We start from the raw sequence: 22,773 nt of genomic DNA on the forward strand, positions 1-22,773 counted from the left end.
GAATTTTTTCCTCAAAAAGAAATTCAAGGACCTCCATTTATTTATGTCTGGAAAAAAAATGCAAGGCCCTTGAAAACAGATTAACAAACTTTCATGGATTTCAAGGACCTGTGGGAACCCTGTGTTGAGCACTTTAACCATAACAACAGATTTGCCACATACATGCAAGTATGATACTGAAATGATATTCTGAAACTTGTCAATGACAGAAATAATCACAGATTTATCATGGAGGCAAATCTGTGAAATTAGCATGTTTATTAGCAAGTCTTATCGTTCAGTCCTTTTTCACAGTAGTGTTGTTGCAAGTCTGGCTATATGAACAACCGTACAACAGATTTATTCAGTTCTAACATGCAGGACAACATCCTGTTCTACTCAGAACACTCCGAGAGATGTCATACCACATACCAGGTTCATGGTGATGACTTTCTCATAGGCGAGAGACGATTCGCCAGCGATCATTCCAGAACCGCGCAGGTTCTCCACTCCAAGCCCCTCCTCCTTCCCGATGATGTCAGTGATTTTGTACCTGCGGGAAGTGACAGTGGTGTCAGAACTCCACCCTTACAGAACTCTTAATGCTACTACTACTGAGCATAAAGCCAGGGGTAGCCTAAACACTACTGTTCCTCCTTTTGATTTTACAGGAAGATGTTGATGACAATGATGGCCCCAATAACCACGCACAACACAATAGACAAATGGATTCTTACTGTTCATCACTTATGATAGCCCCCAACAGCCACACATAAAGCAGGAGACAAACACATCATGTTTTTCAATCTGGTCAATTGAGACTCCAAAATGGGAAGAAGGTCGTAACTTATAAGGTCACAATCATTACTAAAGATATTTACAGCAGTTACGTGAGAGAGAGAGAGAGAGAGAGAGAGAGAGAGAGAGAGAGAGAGAGAGAGAGGAGAGAGAGAGAGAGAGAGAGAGAGAGAGAGAGAGAGAGAGAGAGAGACACTCACCTTGATTCGCCTTCATCCTCCACATGCTCGCAGTGCACGGAGTTCAGAGCGGACACCTTTTTATAGTCCTGTGGTGTCAGGTACAGGTACTTAAAGCCCTGCAAAAAAACGATACAAATGCATTAATGCATTATCTTCCAGAGGGAGGGGGGGGCACAGCTGGTAAACAGCTATGGTTGCTTTCAGCTGCATATTCGGTTTTGAAGCGGTGTTTCCATATTCTTGTTTGAAAAACAAATGTACAAAGCTGCTTTACTGTTTTAGCTAAACTATGCATGGACACACACACACACACACACACACACACACACACACACACACACACACACACACACACACACACACACACACAATTTGAGGAAAAACACGGCAGCATGTTAGCAATTCAACAGATTAGGAGTACTCCTCTCCCAGAAAAATAAACAACACAGACAGTTGACTAGAATCTATCCCACTAAACTTCTTTTCCACAGTATTAGCACAGTATTTCTGTAGGTCAGTGGTTCTTTATGACTAGGATTAAAAGATTTGACTGTCACAATAACACTACATGAGACAGCGTCACACAATGGACTCAAAAGGGCATGAGCCACCAGTCACATGTAATGGCTGTTGACGAAAAAGCCCCCCCCCCACCACAATAACCTTTTCCCCATGTCATAGCCATGCTCTTAGTATTTCGCCAGCGCTGCGACCTTTGACCCCCTCACCTTATAGGGGTCGGCCAGGTCCTGCCAGGCCACGTGGAACATGTGTCGGATCTCCTCGGCCAGGCCGATGCGGGCGCCGCTGTTGGCGGCGATGTAGATGCGTGGGATGCCGGACTCGCGCGCCATCTCTGACGCCTGCTGGAAGAGCACGTCCTCCTGCGGCCCGAACGAGCCGATCTTGTGCGTGATGTCGTTGCTGATGACGATGATTTCGCGGCCAGCCGGGTACTCCGGTGTGCGCAGGGTCATGCGCCACGCAACCATGCCAATCTACATACACACACACACACACACAAACACACGCACAAGTGTAAAAACAAAACAAAGCCATATTTGCTCAATATCTCTGTAAGATGTACACTGTACAAGTGGACACACAGAGACCCCTGCTGGGCATCTATGGTACTGCATGACCCTTAAATGTATGTGTATGTGTGTGTGTGTGTGTTTAATCATGTTCTCCTGATGAGTCAAGCAGGTCAAATCCCCCACTCCGCCCAGGTGCTTCCTCACCAGCCCCCTGGCCACTCAGTTCAGCTCACCTCGTTTCCTCCAGGCAGGCGGTTCATCTGCACCAGCTGGCCCTGCGGGTCCAGCACCAGCTCAGTGAAGGTGAGCAGCTCCGAGGGCAGGGGGCACTTGGGCAGCCGCGCGTAGGCGTCCATGCCCTGCCACAGCTTCCTCAGAGCCTGACCGCAACACACAGGAACGCAGAGCAAGTGATGAGCACTTCTTACAGTAAACCAACCCCACTCTTCAGCTATTTACTCATCCAAATTCCTCCTTTTCAGATCGCTAACACTCACCTGAGTTACAGAACTCAAGTGCATTCCAATAGTGTATACAGCTCTTCGGTCATAACAGCACAATGAAATTGCGGTCGCTCATACAAAGGCATAAAGCACTAGTACTCTACTATATGAAGGACACACACAAACTGTCTCCGACATGTGCCCAAAAAAATATTTCACACCTTAAAACCACCACGCTGCTGTTTAACACCTTCTGTCTATAACTGCCTGCAGCTTTTCACACCTGGGGTGCAGAGCAGAGCGGATCGGATGCGGTACCTGTCTGAACATCTCGGGGAAGTCGTAGACGTAGGTGGTGCCCAGGCTCTGGGCCTGGAAGCGCTTGGACTGCAGCAGGTCTTTGGTGACGTAGGGCGTGTTGATGAGCATGCCGTGCAGTGGGCCCTGCTTGTCCCCATACGCCTGGAACATGATCTACACATGAGGGGGAAGGGGGGGGGGGGGGGGGGGGGGTAGGGGTCGACAGACTTTAGAGATGGCTTCTGTTTTTTTCGATCAAACCCTCTTAAGCCCTCTGAGGGCTTTTGTATTTCTGTCATTTTTCGAATGTTAATTTTTTGGGGTGGTTGGACTGTCTTCTGTCTCCATTTTTTTTTCTGGGTAGTTTTGAATAACTCTCTCTCTCAAATGTATGTTCCTTTATTAGCAAGACACTACAGGTGAACAGGGTAACCCTGTACCCCACATTTTTTTAAGAGTCAGATTCAAAATGATTGTTGATATACATATTGATTGTTAGATACAGTTTTTACCGAACAATTTTAGATATCTATTTTTGTCATTCCATAAATCAGAAAATAGTATTGAGATTATAATGAGAAAAAAATGGACTAAATATATATGTATTGTAACGGACTTGGTGTCACTGAAACCAAATAGTTTTTCACTTTTTCAGAAACTCAACGATTAAGATAATATAACAAAAATTGTTCTCCAAAAATGTTCAAACGAAATGAAAAGCACCCATAAGCTCGCAAGCCAACGGAGAGTTGCTAGACTAGCCCGGGCAGCAAATTAAATTTGCTACCGCTAGGGTGCGTCTAGATTTCTAGGCTATGCAAACAGTGCTTCATAAATTCTTTTGAAAATGGCAAGGAGCTTTTTACTACAGCAATGTGAATGTGGAAGGGAAATGACCAACCCCCTCTATCAAGAGGAAAAAAAATGATAATTAGTGAATTGTGATGATGTCGCCAAAGCTGTAGCCTATAAGACTTTACCACAAAGCCCCCACCCATCCTCACCACTGCATCCATACAATTATCCCTTGCAAATGGACATTCTAAGAAGGCTGGATTTTACGCAAGGGGGAAGCACAATTAGACTTAAGACTTTAACGTATTCAGCAAACTTGCATTCAAACACCACGGCTAAAATCACCTCTTGGTTTGATGTGTGGCCATTTCACATTCATAACAGGGAATTGGGCTACAAATACAGTACAATATGAAAGATGTTTTTGACTGACATTATTGGAACTAGAGTGGGTGACCATTTCACATAATTTTCCATTTACTTTACTCTAAAATCAATGTGTACAAATATATTTGTAATATCTACAATGTCAGAAGCTCACAACTTGTCTGTTGCAATGTTTATACTAAGGGTGCTACACACATAACGCCAGTTTCTTGTAAACAAATTAATACACATTGTTCAGATTTTTTCTGAAATGCTTGTTGCAACGATCTAATTTCATATTCCTTTGCATCCATATCAAAGTCAGATACTGAAAGTAATACGATGAAGAGGGACAAATGGGACTGGGCGTTAGCTGAAAAAATATAAAAAAGCTTTTAGTCTAGGACTGGGCCTAATAGTATAGGGAAACCTGCCCATAAAGGTTAAGACTGAACCCTACCTGCCCAGTGCGGGAGTCGGTGACCTCCTTGTACAGGCTGATGTCCAGGTAGTATCCGGACTCGTTGGTGAGGAAGAGGCGGATCGGGATCTGCTTGCCCGTGGGCGTCAGCCGGATGTTGATCTTCAGCTCGGCCTGCAGCACGCGCAGCTTCCACAGCCGACTGCCGTAGCGCATCACCATAGAACGCACAGACTCCTCGATCTGGAGAGGCACACAGACAGATATGAGCACTCCAGAATGCATCACGACAGAGTGCATAGACTCCTTGATCTGTACAGAACTCCAGAATGAGGGAATGGCAGCTCCAGAATACCTTCACCTCAATACATAATGCAACAATCCCAACAATAAAAGAGAAAAACATAGGTCTAAAACACAGATCCATGCAATAAAAGAGAGAAACATTGCTCTAAACACACAGTTTTCACCAAATAGACTGGTAAACAGTATTCACCCTTTGCAGATACGTGACTTAGTCACGTGACGGCGCCATGCTGGACGGCAAAAACATAGGAGACGTCCGGCAAATTACATTATGTCATACTGATTATGATGAAGGGAACACCATTACTATAACATCTTTGTAGTTCAATGTATTGCTGTTCGGGGTCTGATAGTCAAAGAAAGATGCCAGTGGTGTTGTTAGATGAAATGGGTCATGATCGCAAATGTAAATAGTTATTAAAACTGGTGGTAACAGCAAGGGCAGATAGCTTCTAGGTCGTAACGTTACTGTAATTAACATTAATGTAAATGAACACCCATAAGTATTTCTGGACTAAGATATTGCAAAGTGATTTGGTTACTTTATTTGTCATGCTTTTATCAGTTGTAACATAGTCAAAACGTATCATATCAGAACATGAAATAATAACTAGCTGCCGTAAGTATTAGAAGCCATCCTAGCTTAGTATTAGAAGCTATCCTAGCACTATGAGCTACGTTTATCGTAGCTCATAGTGCTAGGGCTAATGTAACTCAGTTTGTACGTTGCCCAGCGAATAAGTAAGCTTAGTTCTTACATGTCTTAAGTTAAAGAATTAAAAAAAAATAGGAAATAAAGAAAACACTTGAACAGTATTATCCATAACATTCAGATCTTGCCATAGACTTTGCCTAAGTGCTTGCTTGGTAGTCCACCGTTCTGTTCAAAGTCTATGGTTGCTATAGCAACCGCTGCTGTGCTTCATACAGAGACGAGATAACGCAGTGGTCCCCAAACTTTTTCTTCCGAGGGCCAGCTCACTATGCCTGGCTCTAAGAGAGGGCCAGAGACTCGGAGTATATCAGTAACCATAAATAGCTTAGCACTGTGAACAAAGGCAGTCTACCTTAGTTGAATATTCCATTACATTTAATCTATAGGCTATTGCAATTTAATACCATTGTTATCTGTGTTTATATTGCCATCTTGCCATATCAGTGTAAAATGTAGCTCAAATGAAATAATACTAATAATAGCATTCTCAAAACTATAAGCAGGGAGTCCCAAAAGTATATTTTGAACTCTGAACTTTGCATACACAGCTCAAGTTGTGAACAAGCAATATCCTACAAATTTAAAGTTCTCAAACTATGAGTTTTATGAAGTGGTGGCAGAAACATCTGAAATGACCACCATTCTAACTTTCACTCACCTGATGAGAACTTTGTGAACTCTGTATGAATATTTGAACGAGTGAATATAAAATATAAATAATTATACTAGAAAGTTCCAGAATTACGACTTGAATAGAAGTTAGTTAGTTATTAACAATTAATTGATAAACTTTTTCAGTCAGCAGAGGCCTCTTACATTGTTTGCAGGTACAGTAGGCCTACTATACACGGGTTTCCCGTTTACCAACAAAACTAGATGCGCGCGCAGCCGTGAGGCAGAAGACGCTTGGTGGCCGTCCACAACGTTATAAACTTAACCTAAATAGTCGGCTGCTGTAAGCTACAATCGGATTTTTTTTGTATACCCCTGTTGTCTCAATGATAATAACATCTCATTTCAGACTATATTTCAAAGTTTGATGTTCATTTGGATTATTAATATAACATCGTATTTTGTCATTTTTGGCAAAGACATGCATTTCGTTAGGGATATTGAACATATTTAACATTCTCTAAAAACTCATTTTATTCTTTTGCATTGCTCTATGCTGTTCTATGGTGCTTTCTGCCTCTTGGTTGCGCACGCATGTTTTCGTGACGTTCCATAGAAATCCATGTATACATTTCATTCCGTTTTCGATGGCAAACGCAAAACAGCGCCAAAACAACCACCAGTGGACAAAAAGAGTATTACATGTGTACTGTTAAGACCCGCCATAGAGAATGAATGGGGGAAATTACGGATGTTATAGTTTGACGATGTCGTACTCCCGTGCGGGCCGGACATGTTTTGGGGGACCACCTAAAATGAGGTGGCGGGCCGTAGTTTGGGGACCACTGAGATAACGTGTATTGTTGAAACATTTCCGAAACACAAAAAACAAAACAAAATATATCTATGTAAGAAAATGGGATGTTGTTGTATTCCAAACAATAAGCCAACAGTCATGGAAGGGCATTACTACGGCTAAATCTTACTATAATCTCCTAGCTGTGCGATATGTCCTATTACAACCCATTGATTTGATTTGTCTTCTTGCCGTCCACTAGGCTATTTTGCTGTGGCGTGAACAAAACGTCAGATGCAAAGGAAGAATATAAAACCAGTGGTTGTGACCTTCTTGATTTTTCTTTTTTTCCGTTTTGTTGCATTAAAAAAAACAAAAAAAACAACCAAGATATCTGGGAAACGGACGCAGCTGAGGCTGAACCATCCAGATGGAGAGATACTCTGACCTTTGAGGGGTCCATGATGACGGTGGGCACAAAGTTGAGGAAGATGTGGTTGCAGTCAGTGCGGACGGTGGTGTTGTTGAAGGCCACCTCCAGCTCGTCCATGGCCTCCAGCAGCAGCCGCTCCGCCTCATTGTGCAGGTACTCAAAGGAGGCCTCCTGCAAGGACAATGAGAGCAGACATGGAGCTCACACAACACTAATAATATATATATATACACATATATTCATACACAAATAGGAGTGTGTGTGTCTGTGTGTGTGAGCGTAATGCGTGTACATGTGCATGTGTGTGTTTTCCACACAATTTAAAATCAAATTTCAAGATCGATGTCTAAATGCTATATTTTCATTTATCTCTGAACAACAAAAAATCCATTGGACATGCTTAAAGAAAAACATACAATAAAATCCACAAATTCAGGCACTGTCTGTACAGTTCACCTTGGTAACCAGGTCTGAGTGGCGGATGATGGCGCGCACGAAGAAGCGGTAGTCCGTGACCTCGGCACCCGCCTCCACACGGGCAGCGCCAAGGTAGAGGTGCATCTTGTGGTTGGCGCAGGGGATGGCTGTCAGGGCAAAGTTCCGCATACGGTTCAGCTCCAGCTGGAAGGCCAGGGCCGGCTCGAGGTGCCTGTAAATGCGGTCCTCCGCAAACTGGGACACACACACACACACACACACACACGCGCACGTACGCACAGAAACACCAGTGGCGAGGTCGATAACTGGGCTTAAGCCAAAAATGTCAATACACAAACAAACAACTAATATGACAGACCAGCTCCAGCGCTATGATAAATCATTCAGGTGAGTTAGTTCAAAAGGTGTCTGATGCAAAGTATACACAAACACAATATTAACATGTGCAAATATTTAGTCTTCTCTGCCACATAATTTAGTCTGTGTCTACATGTGTTAGAAAAGACTAAATATTTACATAAAATATTTTGAGAACTTTCTTAAGCCAATCAGGGTTCTCCTGACAAACTCCTGAGGTTCGGAGTTTAATAAGGAAGAGAATCAATAGTGAAGGGGAATAGCCAGGAGCCATTTTCTGAAAGGGGGGGGGGGGGGGGGGGGGGAGTATTAAAATGGAAGGTAATCATCACATCCTGCTAATGGATGCCATTCCCTTCAAATGGGTAAAGTAATTAAAAAGGTCATTAATGTAATGAGGTCTAGTGGAGCCTTGTTTTGTGAAATCCATCAGGAGAGGCAGGAGAGAAAGTGGCATCCATTGATCTTGTCCTCACTTTTAGTGAGAAGACAGCTACAGATACAATCATTTCATGGCTGCTGTCACTTTTTCACTGTCACTTTTCAGCATAGTGTCTGTTTCTCCATCATCATATCCATCATCATAGTAAACAACAACAGATGGATCAGGGTCTCTTGCAGTGTTGCTCACCTTGTCTCGGGCACGGAAAGTGAAAAATTTGGGGAACTCCCTCTGTGATGGAAATGAAGAAAAAAAATGAATAAACTGAAAATACAAACGTCAAAAATACATTGCTTTACAAGTGTTAAGTGAGGTAGAACACAGTCAAGCTTTTACAAGGAGTTAGGCTTAGTGTATTAAAAGCTGCAAACTTCATGCTGATCCAAATTGTGTTCAGTGCTGATCCACGGCATCTTATGGTAATGAACTTAATGATGTGAGTTAAAGAAGTCTCAACAACAATGAACTGACACATCCCAACTAATGTCCCCATTCTTATTTCAATAAAATAACCTAACCACTGAAACTAACCAGCCTTCACAAGCCATCAGTTTATAAGTAGAGGAGTCCACAACCACAACAAACATCTGATCTGAGCAGGGACTCGGCTCTCCCTGTTAACTTACATGGAACCGCTGGTCGACTTCGCAGTTCACCTGCTTCCTGAAATCCTGCCAAGCGATCGGAATTGCCGGAGCGCAAGGGAGGACAGAGGGAGACGGCGAAACAGCGGGAAGAGAGGAGCGGAGGGAGGAGATCGGGGAGTGGGGGAGGGGGTGTGCAGCATGCACACAGCAGAGCATAAGTTCAACAATGACCGTCAATTACAGCACATTCCAATTATGGCCTGAGCACTTGACAAACCAAATGAAACGCACAATTCTATTTTGATTATGTTAATTGATGCGTGACCTTAGAAAAGCAGACTGTGAGAAGAGAGAGAGAGAGAGAGAGACTCAACACTGGCTACAACAACTAACCTTTTGAGCAACCAGGAAAGTGAGTCTGCGAATGCCGTTATCAAACAGCAGGGATTTCTGCGGGACAAGAACACACAGACGAGACAGAGATGTTGGGAATCTCGGAAGCATCAGGATCCACGAACACACCACACATGTCATCATGACACTGTAACACCCAAGAGTGACTCTGAAATAGGGCACGTGATGGCTCTAACGGCTCTAACCTTTGACTGAGTGAACTCGCGAAACATGGCGGCCAGTCCGTCGTCATCGATGTCACTATCCGTCTTAATGGCCACGTTGAGGATATGGATGGGCTCGTCTTGGAGACTCTGGGTTAGTAAGAGTTTCACACAAACAAATCATTTATTATACATATCCCAAATGTTGGAAGGCTGTTATATAACCACTGAAAAGGGCTTAAACAGACCTATTCCGTTTCCATGATACCAGATTGTTTATTTTATCTACATTGAAAGCCACTAGAAGCTGCACAACGAGCAGTGGAGAAAGGTTGCTTCAGAGAAGCTGGATATAGGGCATGTCTGATAGAAGTGTTCCTGACCTTGTTGTCGTCCTCTCCATACAGCACTGGGTTCCCCCCCTCTGGGAAGGTGGGGCTGGATGGTGGGGAGTCTGAAAAGCAGCTCAACACGTCCTTAATGTTCCTGGAGAAAGAGGAGGACAAAGCTTACTAAGCCTCAAGAACACCGGAGGAGGAAAGAAAGAGACCACTACTACACTGCTACAAACTCTACTACTACTACTACGCACTCAGCAATAGAGAGAAATGAGAAATATCTTACTGTACAGCATGTTTTCCACTCCACACTCATCCATATGTAAACTCTACACAATTCAATTCAAATTTCAATGCAATTTTAAATTCACACGCAATTCAGTATAATTGAGTAGAAAAAGATTGCACGTACCCACACACCCACCTGGTGAACTCCTGGAAGGACTGGAAGGACACCATGGCTCCCATGCGTTGGCACGGTGGGGTGAAGGAGGTGTCCAGCAGCACGTCACTCACACTGCCCACGTGCACCATGCCGTAGTGATTCAGGTTGGAGGAGAAGGACATTCTGTGACACACACGCATACAAACACACACACACACACACACACACACACACAGGTTACCGTTTTGGCTTCAGAGGTTGATGTTGCTCAAAAGATAAGAGATATTACTAATTCCCAAAGCACCAAAAGCCATTCAGTCCCACACCAACAAATCAGACGAGGAGGAATCAGGCCGGTTCACCTCATCCCAGTCTAATACAGTCCTATTATCAGGCAGCCATTTCCTTACCCATTTATAAATTCACAGAAATGGAAGAGAAAAAAGAAAACACTCAGGTAAGCCATTTGGTCTTGTGGTAAAAATAGTTGAGAAGCTTTCCTTTGACTGGATAAAATGTGCCTGAATGGACACTTAACGCAACACCATGACGCAACCAAAACAGTGACAAACTTGAGGTCTAAGGAGAGGTGAGCCTTACACATGTTATTAGGAAGGACACCCAGGAACCTCCTACTCCAGGTAAGGAACCAGGCAAAACAGGTGGACATCAAACACCACTGATTTCCATACATTTAACTCATTGAATGCCAAGCTGTTTTCGGAAGCTTTGTCCTAGAGTGCCAGCAATATAGACCATTGTTGATGATTTTTGTACAGCCACAGCATATTCTGTGTTATAGCTATGAACACATACAATGGCTCGTTTAAAAGGTGAGACTTTAAGCTCTCAGTGGGTGCAAACCGTGTATTTCTACACGCCTCTGTTCCTGAGAAATCCCAAGCTAAACAGTGGCTAGTTTTCATCAAAAATCGCTGTTTTTTTCTAGAAATGGAGATATAACGTCTTTCATGAAATATGTTGCCTGTAAACTTTCTGGGAAGTGATCAGCGAGACCTGGCGAGACTGCCACCTAGTGATAACCAGGCCATTTTCGTGGGTCTTTCAGCTGACGTGCATGCGTCACTGATTCGACCCAAAGCGTTATGATAAAATGTCCAGATAAAATGTCCAGATGTCGTCATATATTTAATTTCCATTCATCACAGAGTTCCCAAAATCACATATACGGTGTGTTAAGAGTGTCTAGTTTCGTAATTTAAAAAAAAAAAGTTAAAAACGTAATATTACGTTTTTGGCACTACACGCATAGGAAGGAAAACGTAATATTATGTTTTTGGCACTCAATGAGTTAATATAGTCTACCTGTAACCTGACATGACCCTTGATCACTTAAGCCGGCCTTGAACAGATAGCAAACGAACACAGCCCCAAGTGAGTTAGTGCGTAAATGAGTGGAGGGAAGAGTCATGGGAAAGTTAAGCCCATGGCCACACCTTTGGTCAGTATCAGTGGAGCCACTAACTTGAGGTTTGCTAGTGGGGCTGTTACTGGCGGGGGCCACAGTGCAAGCAGGGGGATGGCCCTCAGCCAGTTTAGTGTGCTGACTTGCCGGAAGGGACATCTTTCTATGAGAACAGTGGCAGCAGCAAACACACACACACACACACATATACACATAGATACACTCAGACACTGCAGGCATTGGGCATGACAAACAAATCACATAGTGTCATCAAGGACTCCCTGATGGAGGAATTAAACAGGACATTTACCCAGCTCATTCAAACTCAGCAGGACGCCCCACTAAGCTAAATTAACAACAAATTAGCTTTGTCGCCACATTACTTTGCATGCCTTCACAATGCACACACACACACACACACACACACACACACACACACACACTATGTGTGCAAGGACTTTCGAGGGAGGTCAACTAAGACATGCTACACATACTCTAGTAAAAGAACATGGTTGTTTCAGCAGTCCATGCAACAACTACTGTATTAGTTTGCAATGACTTTGAAATGTACAGACTCAATTAGAACTGGTTTTGGACATTTTAATTTGAGGAAGCAACAGCCTCGACAATAAACAAATAGCAACACACAGAAGCATAGACAAACTGGGAACTTCAATTAAAATGCATTTTAAAAGTGGCCTTTGGTGACATGATGCTTTCAACAAAGCAGCTTGACCATTTGTGCCCACTTTGCTTTAAATATATAAACTATGGCTTCCCTAAAGGTCATAAGCACTTGATCTATAGTCTATGACCAAGCTGTTCTTTTCTCTACTCTACTACGGGTACGATCAGCACACTGGGTAACAGTAAAGGAAAGAATCACTACTATACCTGTTTAAAGTGGGGATGTTCCCTCTGCAAGCAAATAACATTGATTACTGTTTGGTTAGTGTCAGGCACCAATGTGGAGGAGTGAGTCAGTGGCAGGAGCCGTGTGTAGGTCTGTATCGTCATTAAAGGGCCAGTTTAGACTCAGACGCACTCATCTGGACAACAGAATGAGGGTCACTTGGGTGGATATCAAAATCAGCTAAATGTGATGTTGGATATTGGGTCAATGGAATTACACATCCATCATATTCTGTCATATATATATCAACAGAATGGGAAGATTATTGAGTGGAACAAGGTCATATGTGGTCAAAAAGAGTAGAGGTAAGCTACACACAATTTAGCAGAATGGACACACAAGCTCGGCCAATGACTGATCCTCACTGACATGCAAAAATTCCAACAAGTCCCACTTAACTTCCTGCAAAAAGGCTTTTTTTGCAGTTTGGACACAACAGCCACTTTAACATTTGCTATGCAAATATGAGCAAGCAAAACATAATTGATTGTTTGGTTAATTACAACAAAAAAAGTTAAGTCAGAAAACATGTAAAACACATCAGATTATCATAAATATCAAGTGCATAAAAGCCAGGCAAAGACACAGTTACTTGGACAAAACAATAAGCAGCCATGAATGTAAACATGAGGACAACATTAATGTGATCATGCATCTTCACACACAGCATGACGCCTGGACCAAATTAATACGGCAAGCCAACAGGCATGTTAATATGGCAAGCCAGTTACTGCACATACTCAGACAGAATTAAGTCCCTTTGATATGTTACAACTCATATTCATAATGTTTAGTAACTGGAACTTTTTTTACTGTAATCTTGTGCTCAAAGAGATGATTTTATGTTTTAGACAGAAGCGGAACAGTATGCATTAAAGCTTTGAACAAATTCATACTGGTTCTTGTTTATAAGATATCACTTAAACAAGCCTGATCAAATTCCTATTATTGCATATGGGTTCATATTCACCCTCATTTAAGAAATGAAGGCTCTTCAAATTCAGCAAAACAGAGGAGGAGATTTGGATGATGTGTGCCTCCTTACAGTCTGAACACATCGCCCGCCTCTCCTAATCTCCTCCATAGCTGTACTCTGAAGGGGCTGGGGTGGTGTGTGTGTGTGTGTGGGGGGGGGGGGGGGGGGGGGGGAGGCTTGCAGTGCATTGTGGGGTACCTGTTGGGGTGGGAGGTGGGAAGCATAAACTGGAACTCCACAACACAGGTGTTGTCCTTCAGTTGCCGATGCTGAACACTGTTGAGCTCGTAGGCAATGTATGCCCTGCGCACATATACCTGCAGGTAGTGTACCGGAGCATGTGCACACGCACACGCACACACACACACACACACACACACACACGATGATGTGTCAAGTCCACTCAAATGTACATGATGTTCTTTCATGACTCCTTTAGTAAACATCTGAACACGTGTGCTCACACACACACAACCAGCTCAGCTCACCTCCAGGGCAGCCATCCTGACCACCTGATTGGTGTGGTAGAAGAAGTTGGGGAGCACATCAAAGATGGAGGTCTCTGACAAGATCAGTTTCTGAGGAACAAAAGACAAAGTGGGGAAAGGGGGAACTTCATCACACCGAACAACCACACATAAAAATGGATGGATTGATGGATCGAAGAAAGAAGAACAGAGGACTGAATGAATGACAGATAGAGTAGGATCAAATCCATATACCCTTTGGCATCACGGAGCTCACCTGGAGGTTCTCGATGCAGAACTGATGGCCGTACATGTCAATGGCCGAGAGGAAGATGGACTCCACCTGGTTGTGTCGCAGCTCGTAGGAGGGCAGGTGAGAGGCAATGAGCACCTGGGATTGAAAGAGGGGAGATGTCGGCACTGGTTTGGATGGATGGATGGATGGATGGATGGATGGATGGATGGATGGATGGATGGATGGATGGATGGATGGATGGATGGATGGATGGATGGATGGATGGATGGATGGATGGATGGATGGATGGAGAGGGGGCTTACCTGGCGCGCTCTCAGGGCCACCTTGGCATTTGTGGTCTTGCTGAGTTGGGTCAGCTCTGTCAGGATGGCCATCAGCTCGTCCGTCAGTGTGGGATCCCGCCCACACAACTGGTCCTACGGAGACAGATGTACGGAAGAACTAGGTGACAACAAGAAACAATATTTCATACATCATGATATACGAATATTAAGAAGTTCAGACACCATACTGAGATAATTAATGAAGGTACAATATAAAGTGTGGACAAAAGACAGATAACTGCTGGTACACATCAACATACAGAGAGTGAGAGAGAAAGGGAGAGAGAAGAGAGAAAAAGAGAGAGAGAGAAAAGGAAAGATAAAGATAAGGAGAGATAAAGAGAGAAGGAGAGATAAAGAGAGAGAAATAGAGAGGCGAGTACTGAGAGGAAAAGAACAAAATTATCTTTCATGTGAATCAAATGAATTCCCATGAATTAATAATAGGAACTAATAATATAACCTTGAGAGAGAACAAATGTAAGCCTTGTTAATACTTAATTAAGAAATAATGAATTAGGCTCAGAAATGAATTTGTGAAAAACAGGGTAAAAATGGGAAGGCTAGAGAAATGTTATTGCACATCATTTGACCCAGTTAATAAGGAGATATTTAAAACCATAGTACACGGTAATGACAGCAAGATATGTTTTTTTTTTTTTTTAAATGCATCGGCAAGTCACATGACAACAAAATTTCACAGGCTCTTAATTGGAGCTAAATTCAATAAAAATACCAATTGTGTGTAAATTAAAATACCATATTGAAAAGCATGTATAATTAAGTTTCTAAGCAACATCTTATAAAAAAAAGCTTTAGACATATGGAGAACATTTAGACAAAGAAATTGTGCAATATTCACAGGGATAAGAGCCGCCATTGCGCCACATTACTGGTCTAAAAGAGAGGCGGCAGATTGCTGCTCTTCTACTGTCCTGTGTGCTCACATACAAGCCAGCATTTTGGGGAGCCAGGAGGCGGGACCAAATAGTAAGATGTACGTGTGACGTGCAGCACAACATCGGGCGTGTAGAGTGATATATAACTTACGCATCAGAAGTACAAATACCCAATCATACTGGTGTTATCATGCTATCATATCTCTATACTACGACAACAGGACAACAGAGTGCACTGTTGCAAAAAAAAAATGAAGAGAAGGAATAAAAAAAAAAAGTGTGGTCAAGTGGGCAGAGCCAGGCCGAACTTAATTGCTGACTGTTTCGGTGAGAGCCGCCAAAATGGCATTCTTGAGAACAGAATGCATCAAGAAATGACGATTTATCGCTGGACTTTGTACAGTACTGGCCATTTCCTTCTGGGGTTCCATGAAAAAAAACTAGGGAAAATTATGTAATTTGTTTTTTTTTTTATTCCGGTCACCAAAAAATGTTTTTTTAAGTGCCTAAATCAGCAGGTGTGAATGTCTGTCATGGTTGGAATAGTAATAGGACTTCTGGCACTTACGATGAGCATGGTGACTAGGGAGTTTTTCTTGGTGACTTGGGCATGGGAGAAAATGTAGTTCAGCACGTTGGCCATGTCCCCTTTGTTTTCCTCACGGAGTTGAAACACACACTTGTCATAATGCCCTGTAAAACAGTGAGGATCAGAACAGTGGGGTTCAGTTAAAAAAAAAAAAAAAAAAAAAAAAAAGACACATACTGCCATCATATGGACACAGATGAAAACTGCAATTTTGGCATTACCTGCAACTAACTAACAAACTAATCTTTATAGCTTTCTGAAATTGACATTACTCGTCCATTTCAAAACAATATGTCCATCTCATGTTTTGTTTTTATTTATTTTTGTCTGTATTTAACATGGCACACAAACACAGACAGCAACACAATGCATACGTTGGTCCCATGAAGTGTCTTCTCATGCAGTAGCAGACTGCTGGCCTTCTCATCATCATTGGTGATCAGTTAACTTGTTTGATTACGGTCAGTGCGTTTACATTAGAGAGGGTTGAAACGGAAGTTTAGTAATTAAGGATCTTTGGTTACATGCAAACAGACAATCAGATTTTAGTCTTCTCAGACTGAAACCCTCAGATCATACACTTAACTCTGATTTAAAAATGTCATCTAAATTGTGTAACTGGATTGAAATCCAATTTTATAAAATTGGAATATATCACCTGGAGTATTCAATCTGATTAGATCGGTCATGTAACTGATACTCCGATTGGAGTTTATCATGACTCCTGAATAAAGATGTGCCATGGAATCAGATTTTTAGTAGTTCACTTAGCATGTAAACTGGAATATTCTGTTTTTTGATCATAATTAAATTGGTCCGCACTCTGCACATGTAAGCGCACTGAATGACTTCCATAACTATTGTAGGAGGCTGCAACAGAGGACTCACCGTGTTGAAACATCACCTCTACCTTGAGGTACTGCCTGAGCAGGTCCATCACTACAGCCTTCATGTGCCCACGGATGCCACTGCGGTACCTGCCAGGACAGGGTGGAACCGGTATGAGGTTGTAATGAACAGGGCAGAGAAGTTTAGCCATTCCACTTTGTGTATGTTTGGTTCCAGTGAGTCAGGGTGGTTACAGTAAGATGATTGCTTTTTTGATTCCTACTAGGACTACACAGATGAGGCTATAGACTTACTTCTGGACAAGTTGCACAATGCTCTGGGTGTTCATGAAGAAGACCTCTCGCTCTGACTTCCTGTTCAGAGTGGCCGCATGACTGTCCAGGATATTAGCGATCTATGTAGGGAGGAAATAATACTTTACACTCTGTAGTCTATAATTAAAACTATAGTAATGCATCCCTGTGGTCATTATTATGCAGCAGTCATATAGGTTTAGTCAGATTTTTTCTTTTTTGCATGTCCAAATTTCCGTCAAGGATTCCCGGGACACTGTAACCCCACATGGATAGCATGGAACCTCCTTTTTTCGTTTTGATCTGTAGCCCCCCCCGCTGGACTGGACCCCCCGAAAGGAGGACATAGTTTTCTGTGAATATCTCGAGAACCGTAGGGTTTAGGAGGACCATTTTTTTTGTATGTTGATCTCAAAGGGCCATGTCAACCCATTCCATAACCACTCATTTCATGTATAGCGCCACCAAGTAAAAATGTAAAAAAATAGTAAAAACCTAAAAAGTAAAAATGAGGTGTTGTAATCACAGGTATCTGTGACCTAACATAGTCAAAACTGCACAAAATTGGAAGTGTAGGATCATTATGACACCCTCTGAATGCATGCCAAGTTTCGTGGAATTCCGTTCATGGGGGGCCACACAATAAATTAATTTATGTTACTATACACCAACTGGCCTGTAGGTGGCCGGAGACAGTTTTCTGTGAATATCTCGAGAACCGTAGGGCCTAGGAGGTCCACCTTTTTTTGTATGCTGGTCTTAAGGGGGCATGTCAACCTATCCCATTACCACTTATTTCATGTATAGCGCCACCTAGTTAAAAATTAAAAAGCAAAACATTAGGTGTTTTAATCACAATATCTCTGGACAAAATAACTGCACGAAATTGAAAGTGTAGGATCATTATGACACCCTCCGAATGCATGCCAAGTTTCGTGGACTTTCGTTCATGGGGGGCCTTACAATAAAATAATTTATGTGTACATTTAGTGACAGTACACCAACAAGGATTCCCGGGACACTGAAAGACCGGGGTACACGAAACTTGGTGGGCATGTAACCCCACATGGATAGCATGGAACCATCGCTTTTCGTTTTGATCTGTAGCCCCCCCGCTGGACACAGTTTTCTGTGAATATCTTGAGAACCGTAGGGCCTAGGATGACCAATTTTTTGCGTATGTTTGCCTCCAGGGGTCATGTAAACCCATTCCATATGCACACTAGAGTGTGGCTACCCGACCCGAGCCCAACGGGTCCAGACGGGACCCGACGGGTCGGGTCGGGTTCGGACAAATATTTAGAAATTATAGGCGGGTTCGGACACATGGGGGCGATATGCATTGGAAGCTTTACATTTAAAATTCCTTATTATGTTGGGTAACCAACAGGTCTGCTTTACATGATGCAAACGTTTGTTTTTTGAAAATAAAGTAAAATGTTTAAAAGACCTAATAGCTTTCTTCCTGTGTGCAAAATGTGTTTATCGCGACATGCCGCCTGAAATGCACAAGGGTTGTCACGACTACATAAACAAATGTTTATGCACATTTCACACATATGCACATAAGCACAGTCTTGGGTGACGTTAAAAAAAGTTGTTAGCCAATCAGGAGATTTTAAGATTATTTGCGTTGCATACTGTGGTAAAGAAATAGGCTACCGGTAGGCTATAAGGTCGTCTCGTTCAACTGGATGAGGATTTCCAGTTGCCCCAATTAACGTTGATGCTGCATATGTATCAGTGACAGAGGCACTGTAGTTTCAAAGACTGTTGCAGTTCATTTCAAGATTTTTCATCAATGGTAAGACAAGAATTCTATTTCAATAGGCTATGCTTGCTTGGGCCTCTTGTGTTAATGTGCACTGTGTGTGACCTGCGTGCGTGCACGCTCATCTGATTCTGTAGACAATTTGTTGTGTGTTCCGTTTAATGGGCTAAAAAGACAGGCTATCCACAAAAGTGAACGTTTAATCACTAGCATGGGAATAACTGAGGCATCATCTGCGTCGGGCTCGGGTCGGGTTCGGACATAAAAATGAAAATGCCTGTCGGGTTCGGACAGAAATTTGCGGCCCGATCCGCACTCTAATGCACACATGTGCATAAACAGATACACACGCACACACATACATTCACAGTAATCCTACGTATGACACATACTCACACAGTAGACATATATACGCATGCATGCACATGCACACACACTAGGGCTGTAACGATACACCAACCTTACGATTCGGTTTGTATCACGATTTTTGACCCACGGTTCGATACGAATCTCGAATCTCGCGCAACATGTTGGAATAGTCATTCTTTTCTACCTGCTCCATCCTTCAACTTCCTTTATTTTACTCCATCTTTCTGCATAATGCACTTCCTTGGATTCATAGATCATACATTCAATTTCACAGTAAACTTTAACGTGGTTTTTAAGTCTCCCTATACTCAATTCATGTATGTCGGTTGTTTTGAAGATTAAGATTTTCCCTAACAAAATAATGATGTTCTGAAGAGCGTGGGCTTCCACTGAAAGATCACCCAGAAGCACTGTGAGAAGATCCAATCGCAATATTACATCATAACCCAATAACCACCTTTCCACTTCAATCCAAAACAAAGCAACTGGTGAGCAATACCAGAATAAATTATCTGTTGTCTCCTCCTCCTCCTTACAGAATCGACAACTTGGTGTTAACTCCTTCCCCCAAATCCATAAAAAAAATTTCATAGCTAAATACTTATAGATTAATTTATATTGAAAATATCTTGCTCTTGTATCTATTGTTGTTCCATACAGAGTTGTGAAGACTTGCTTCCATGATATTGGTATGTCTAGCAATCTTTCCCAACTGTCAAAAATGTTATAGGGTATTGCCATCAGATTTTTAGCTTGTAGATAAAAATTATACAGTTCTTTATTAACCCTTGCTTTTTTTAGCCACCTGGTCTGTTTTATATCTGGTCTACAAACTAAGTATGAACCTGCAATCATGTTAACTTTTCTTTTCCATTGTTGTGGTAAGGCTCCAATTAATTGATTGTATTGTTGCAAAGTACATGTTCGCCCATATACTTGTGTTATTTGTGAGTATGACATAAGTCCCCCTTCTTCCTTTATAATATCTTTTACAAACATTATACCTTTTTCAAACATTTGCTTCAAGAACATTGTGGCACCTCCACTCAGTATATTAGAGTTAATCCATAGCATCTGTTGTAAAATTTGGTCATTGTTTTCTGGAGGATGGTACTGAAAGTGCAGCCAACTTTGCAGTGCCTCTGTCAAAAAGGACGACAGTTCAGAAAAAATATCCTTCATTACAAAAAACTGAGGGTTGTATTTGTATAAATGGAAATAGTTTTTTTTTTTTCAAACATAGGATGAGCCTTTCCTAAGAATCTACTAGAAAACCACTCCTTATTGAAATAAAATTTGGGAATGAGGGAGGCCTTTAATGATAGGTTCATAGCCTTCAAGTTCAGCAATTTTGTACCACCTACATTATAGTCATTACATAGATATGTGCGTTTGATTTTATCTTTCTTTCCATTCCATATGAATTTAAATATTTGTTGTTCGTATTCCTTATAAAACGTTTCTGCCGGTGTTGGTAGAGCCAGGATCAGGTAAGTAAACTGTGACACAATCAGTGTATTTACAAGCGTTGTTGATGGTCAGTTTATTTCCATGCCAGGGTTGTACAATTTTTGAGAGCTTTTTTAATTTGATGTTAAAGTTAAGAGTGGCTATTTCTTCCATATTCTCTGGTATATGGATACCTAATACATCAATGTCTCCATCTGTCCATTTCACTGGCATTTCACATGGTAGTTTGAAATTTGTATATTTTAGTGAACCTAATCTCATTATTTGACATTTTCCATAATTAAGCTTTAATCCAGATATTTTTGTAAAGTGATCCATATCATTTATGAGGTTTTGCAAGGATGTTATATCTGGTCTGATCATGAAGGTTGGATCATCTGCATACATTAATATTTTTGAATTTATGCCATTTAATTGCAAACCTCTGATGTTTTCATTAGATCTTATTCTTTCTGCCAATATTTCAATAGCTATGATGAATAAATACGGAGATAGGGGACATCCTTGTTTCACTCCTCTTTCAAGAGTGATAGGTTTTGAAAGGTATCCATTATTAATCACTTTACTGGTAGCTCCCTTATACATTACTTTGACCCATGTTATTATAGAATCTCCAAAGCCGAAATACCTTAAACATCTATTAATAAATTCCCACTTCACTTTATCAAATGCTTTTTCAAAATCTGCAATAAAAATAAGTCCTGCCTTTTCTTCTACACCATAATGTTCACTAATGCCACTTGGTTCTTGTTTTAGCAACAGGGAGATTGTGCTTTCACTTTGTGTACCTGTAAGTGTACCTTCCATATACGAGAAATTTAAACAATCCATTAAAAGGTTTTTTTAAGTGTTCGTAAAAAACTTGATATACTTCAATTGGGATACCATCTAGGCCAGGTGTTTTCCCTTTTTTAAAAGACATGATTGAAGAGTAAAGCTCATCTTCCGTTATTTGGCCCTCACATGATTGCTTCTGATCCTCAGTTAATTTCACATGGTTATAGGGGAAGAATAGATCTTCTCTCTTCTCTCTCTTTAATTCAGCTGTCTGGTTGAAGCCTGGAAATATTGTAAACAAAGTAGCATAGTTGGCTAGCTTAGCCTATCATAGTCTACTGACTGGACTGTTCAGTTTCCCCATAATACTTGTTCTCCTTGGGACAGGCCCTTTTGGGAAATGTTGGTATTTAGATGATCAGTCAACTTCAATGCAAGAGTTTTAAACAAATATGTGCAGCATGCTAATGATGCTAAGCGGATTTAATAGTAATTTAGCTAGTCGTCTATGCGTCCTTGCTTTCACGATTGTGAATGTTTTATTTAAGTCGCGCGTGTTCATTGAGCAGGAGAGGGAGGGAGAGTGAGAGGGAGGGAGCGCGAGAGAGAGCGGGACAAGGAGAGGGGGTTTACTTCTTACTACTGTTTGGTAAAGTTGCACACATAGTCTACAATGAAAGCAAGGAGAGGTATGAAATTATTATTTATTTATTCATTTGTTTTTGGACAACATAGGCTACCGATAAGTAAAGCGGGAGTTGTGGGTTGCTTTTGCGGCCGCCTAAGCTGCAAAGCACTGCGTGAAACACTAGAAAGGGTGTGTCGCGATTCTGCCTTTTCACACCGCGACACAGTATCGTGGATATGAATGTCGCGATTTCGGTTTCGAATCGTATATCGTTACAGCCCTAACACACACAGGCACATAAACAGGCAAACAGGCAAACACACAAGCACATGCACATGCACATGCACATGCACGCACACACACCCACCCACATACATAACCATAAACATGTACACGCACACAATTCAAGAATTTCTCAGAATTATGAACAGGCAAGATGGGGGTGGGGATGTATAAAATGTATATTACATGATATTATAT

General features: G+C 41.9%; 1 protein-coding gene across 1 annotated transcript in view; it reads right to left on the bottom strand.

Annotated features, from left to right (window-relative positions):
* The window catches only part of acaca (acetyl-CoA carboxylase alpha), a 50,582-nt gene that overhangs the window by 13,657 nt on the left and 14,152 nt on the right, over positions 1-22,773 (bottom strand). The window contains exons 21-42 of the mRNA XM_042093346.1: positions 17,279-17,379; positions 17,025-17,113; positions 16,116-16,240; positions 14,628-14,741; positions 14,347-14,460; positions 14,091-14,180; positions 13,801-13,919; positions 12,608-12,631; positions 10,315-10,470; positions 9,948-10,050; positions 9,607-9,714; positions 9,401-9,457; positions 9,047-9,091; positions 8,610-8,651; positions 7,640-7,855; positions 7,199-7,354; positions 4,361-4,564; positions 2,758-2,913; positions 2,230-2,376; positions 1,688-1,957; positions 978-1,075; positions 412-532 (exon numbers count right to left, since the gene is read on the bottom strand). Coding sequence (XP_041949280.1) covers positions 412-532; positions 978-1,075; positions 1,688-1,957; positions 2,230-2,376; positions 2,758-2,913; positions 4,361-4,564; positions 7,199-7,354; positions 7,640-7,855; positions 8,610-8,651; positions 9,047-9,091; positions 9,401-9,457; positions 9,607-9,714; positions 9,948-10,050; positions 10,315-10,470; positions 12,608-12,631; positions 13,801-13,919; positions 14,091-14,180; positions 14,347-14,460; positions 14,628-14,741; positions 16,116-16,240; positions 17,025-17,113; positions 17,279-17,379 — 2,655 coding nt within the window. The remainder of the gene's footprint in view (positions 1-411; positions 533-977; positions 1,076-1,687; positions 1,958-2,229; positions 2,377-2,757; positions 2,914-4,360; positions 4,565-7,198; positions 7,355-7,639; positions 7,856-8,609; positions 8,652-9,046; positions 9,092-9,400; positions 9,458-9,606; positions 9,715-9,947; positions 10,051-10,314; positions 10,471-12,607; positions 12,632-13,800; positions 13,920-14,090; positions 14,181-14,346; positions 14,461-14,627; positions 14,742-16,115; positions 16,241-17,024; positions 17,114-17,278; positions 17,380-22,773) is intronic.

This window comes from Alosa sapidissima, chromosome 5, assembly GCF_018492685.1.
Source record: "Alosa sapidissima isolate fAloSap1 chromosome 5, fAloSap1.pri, whole genome shotgun sequence".
Taxonomy (NCBI): Eukaryota; Metazoa; Chordata; class Actinopteri; order Clupeiformes; family Clupeidae; genus Alosa; species Alosa sapidissima.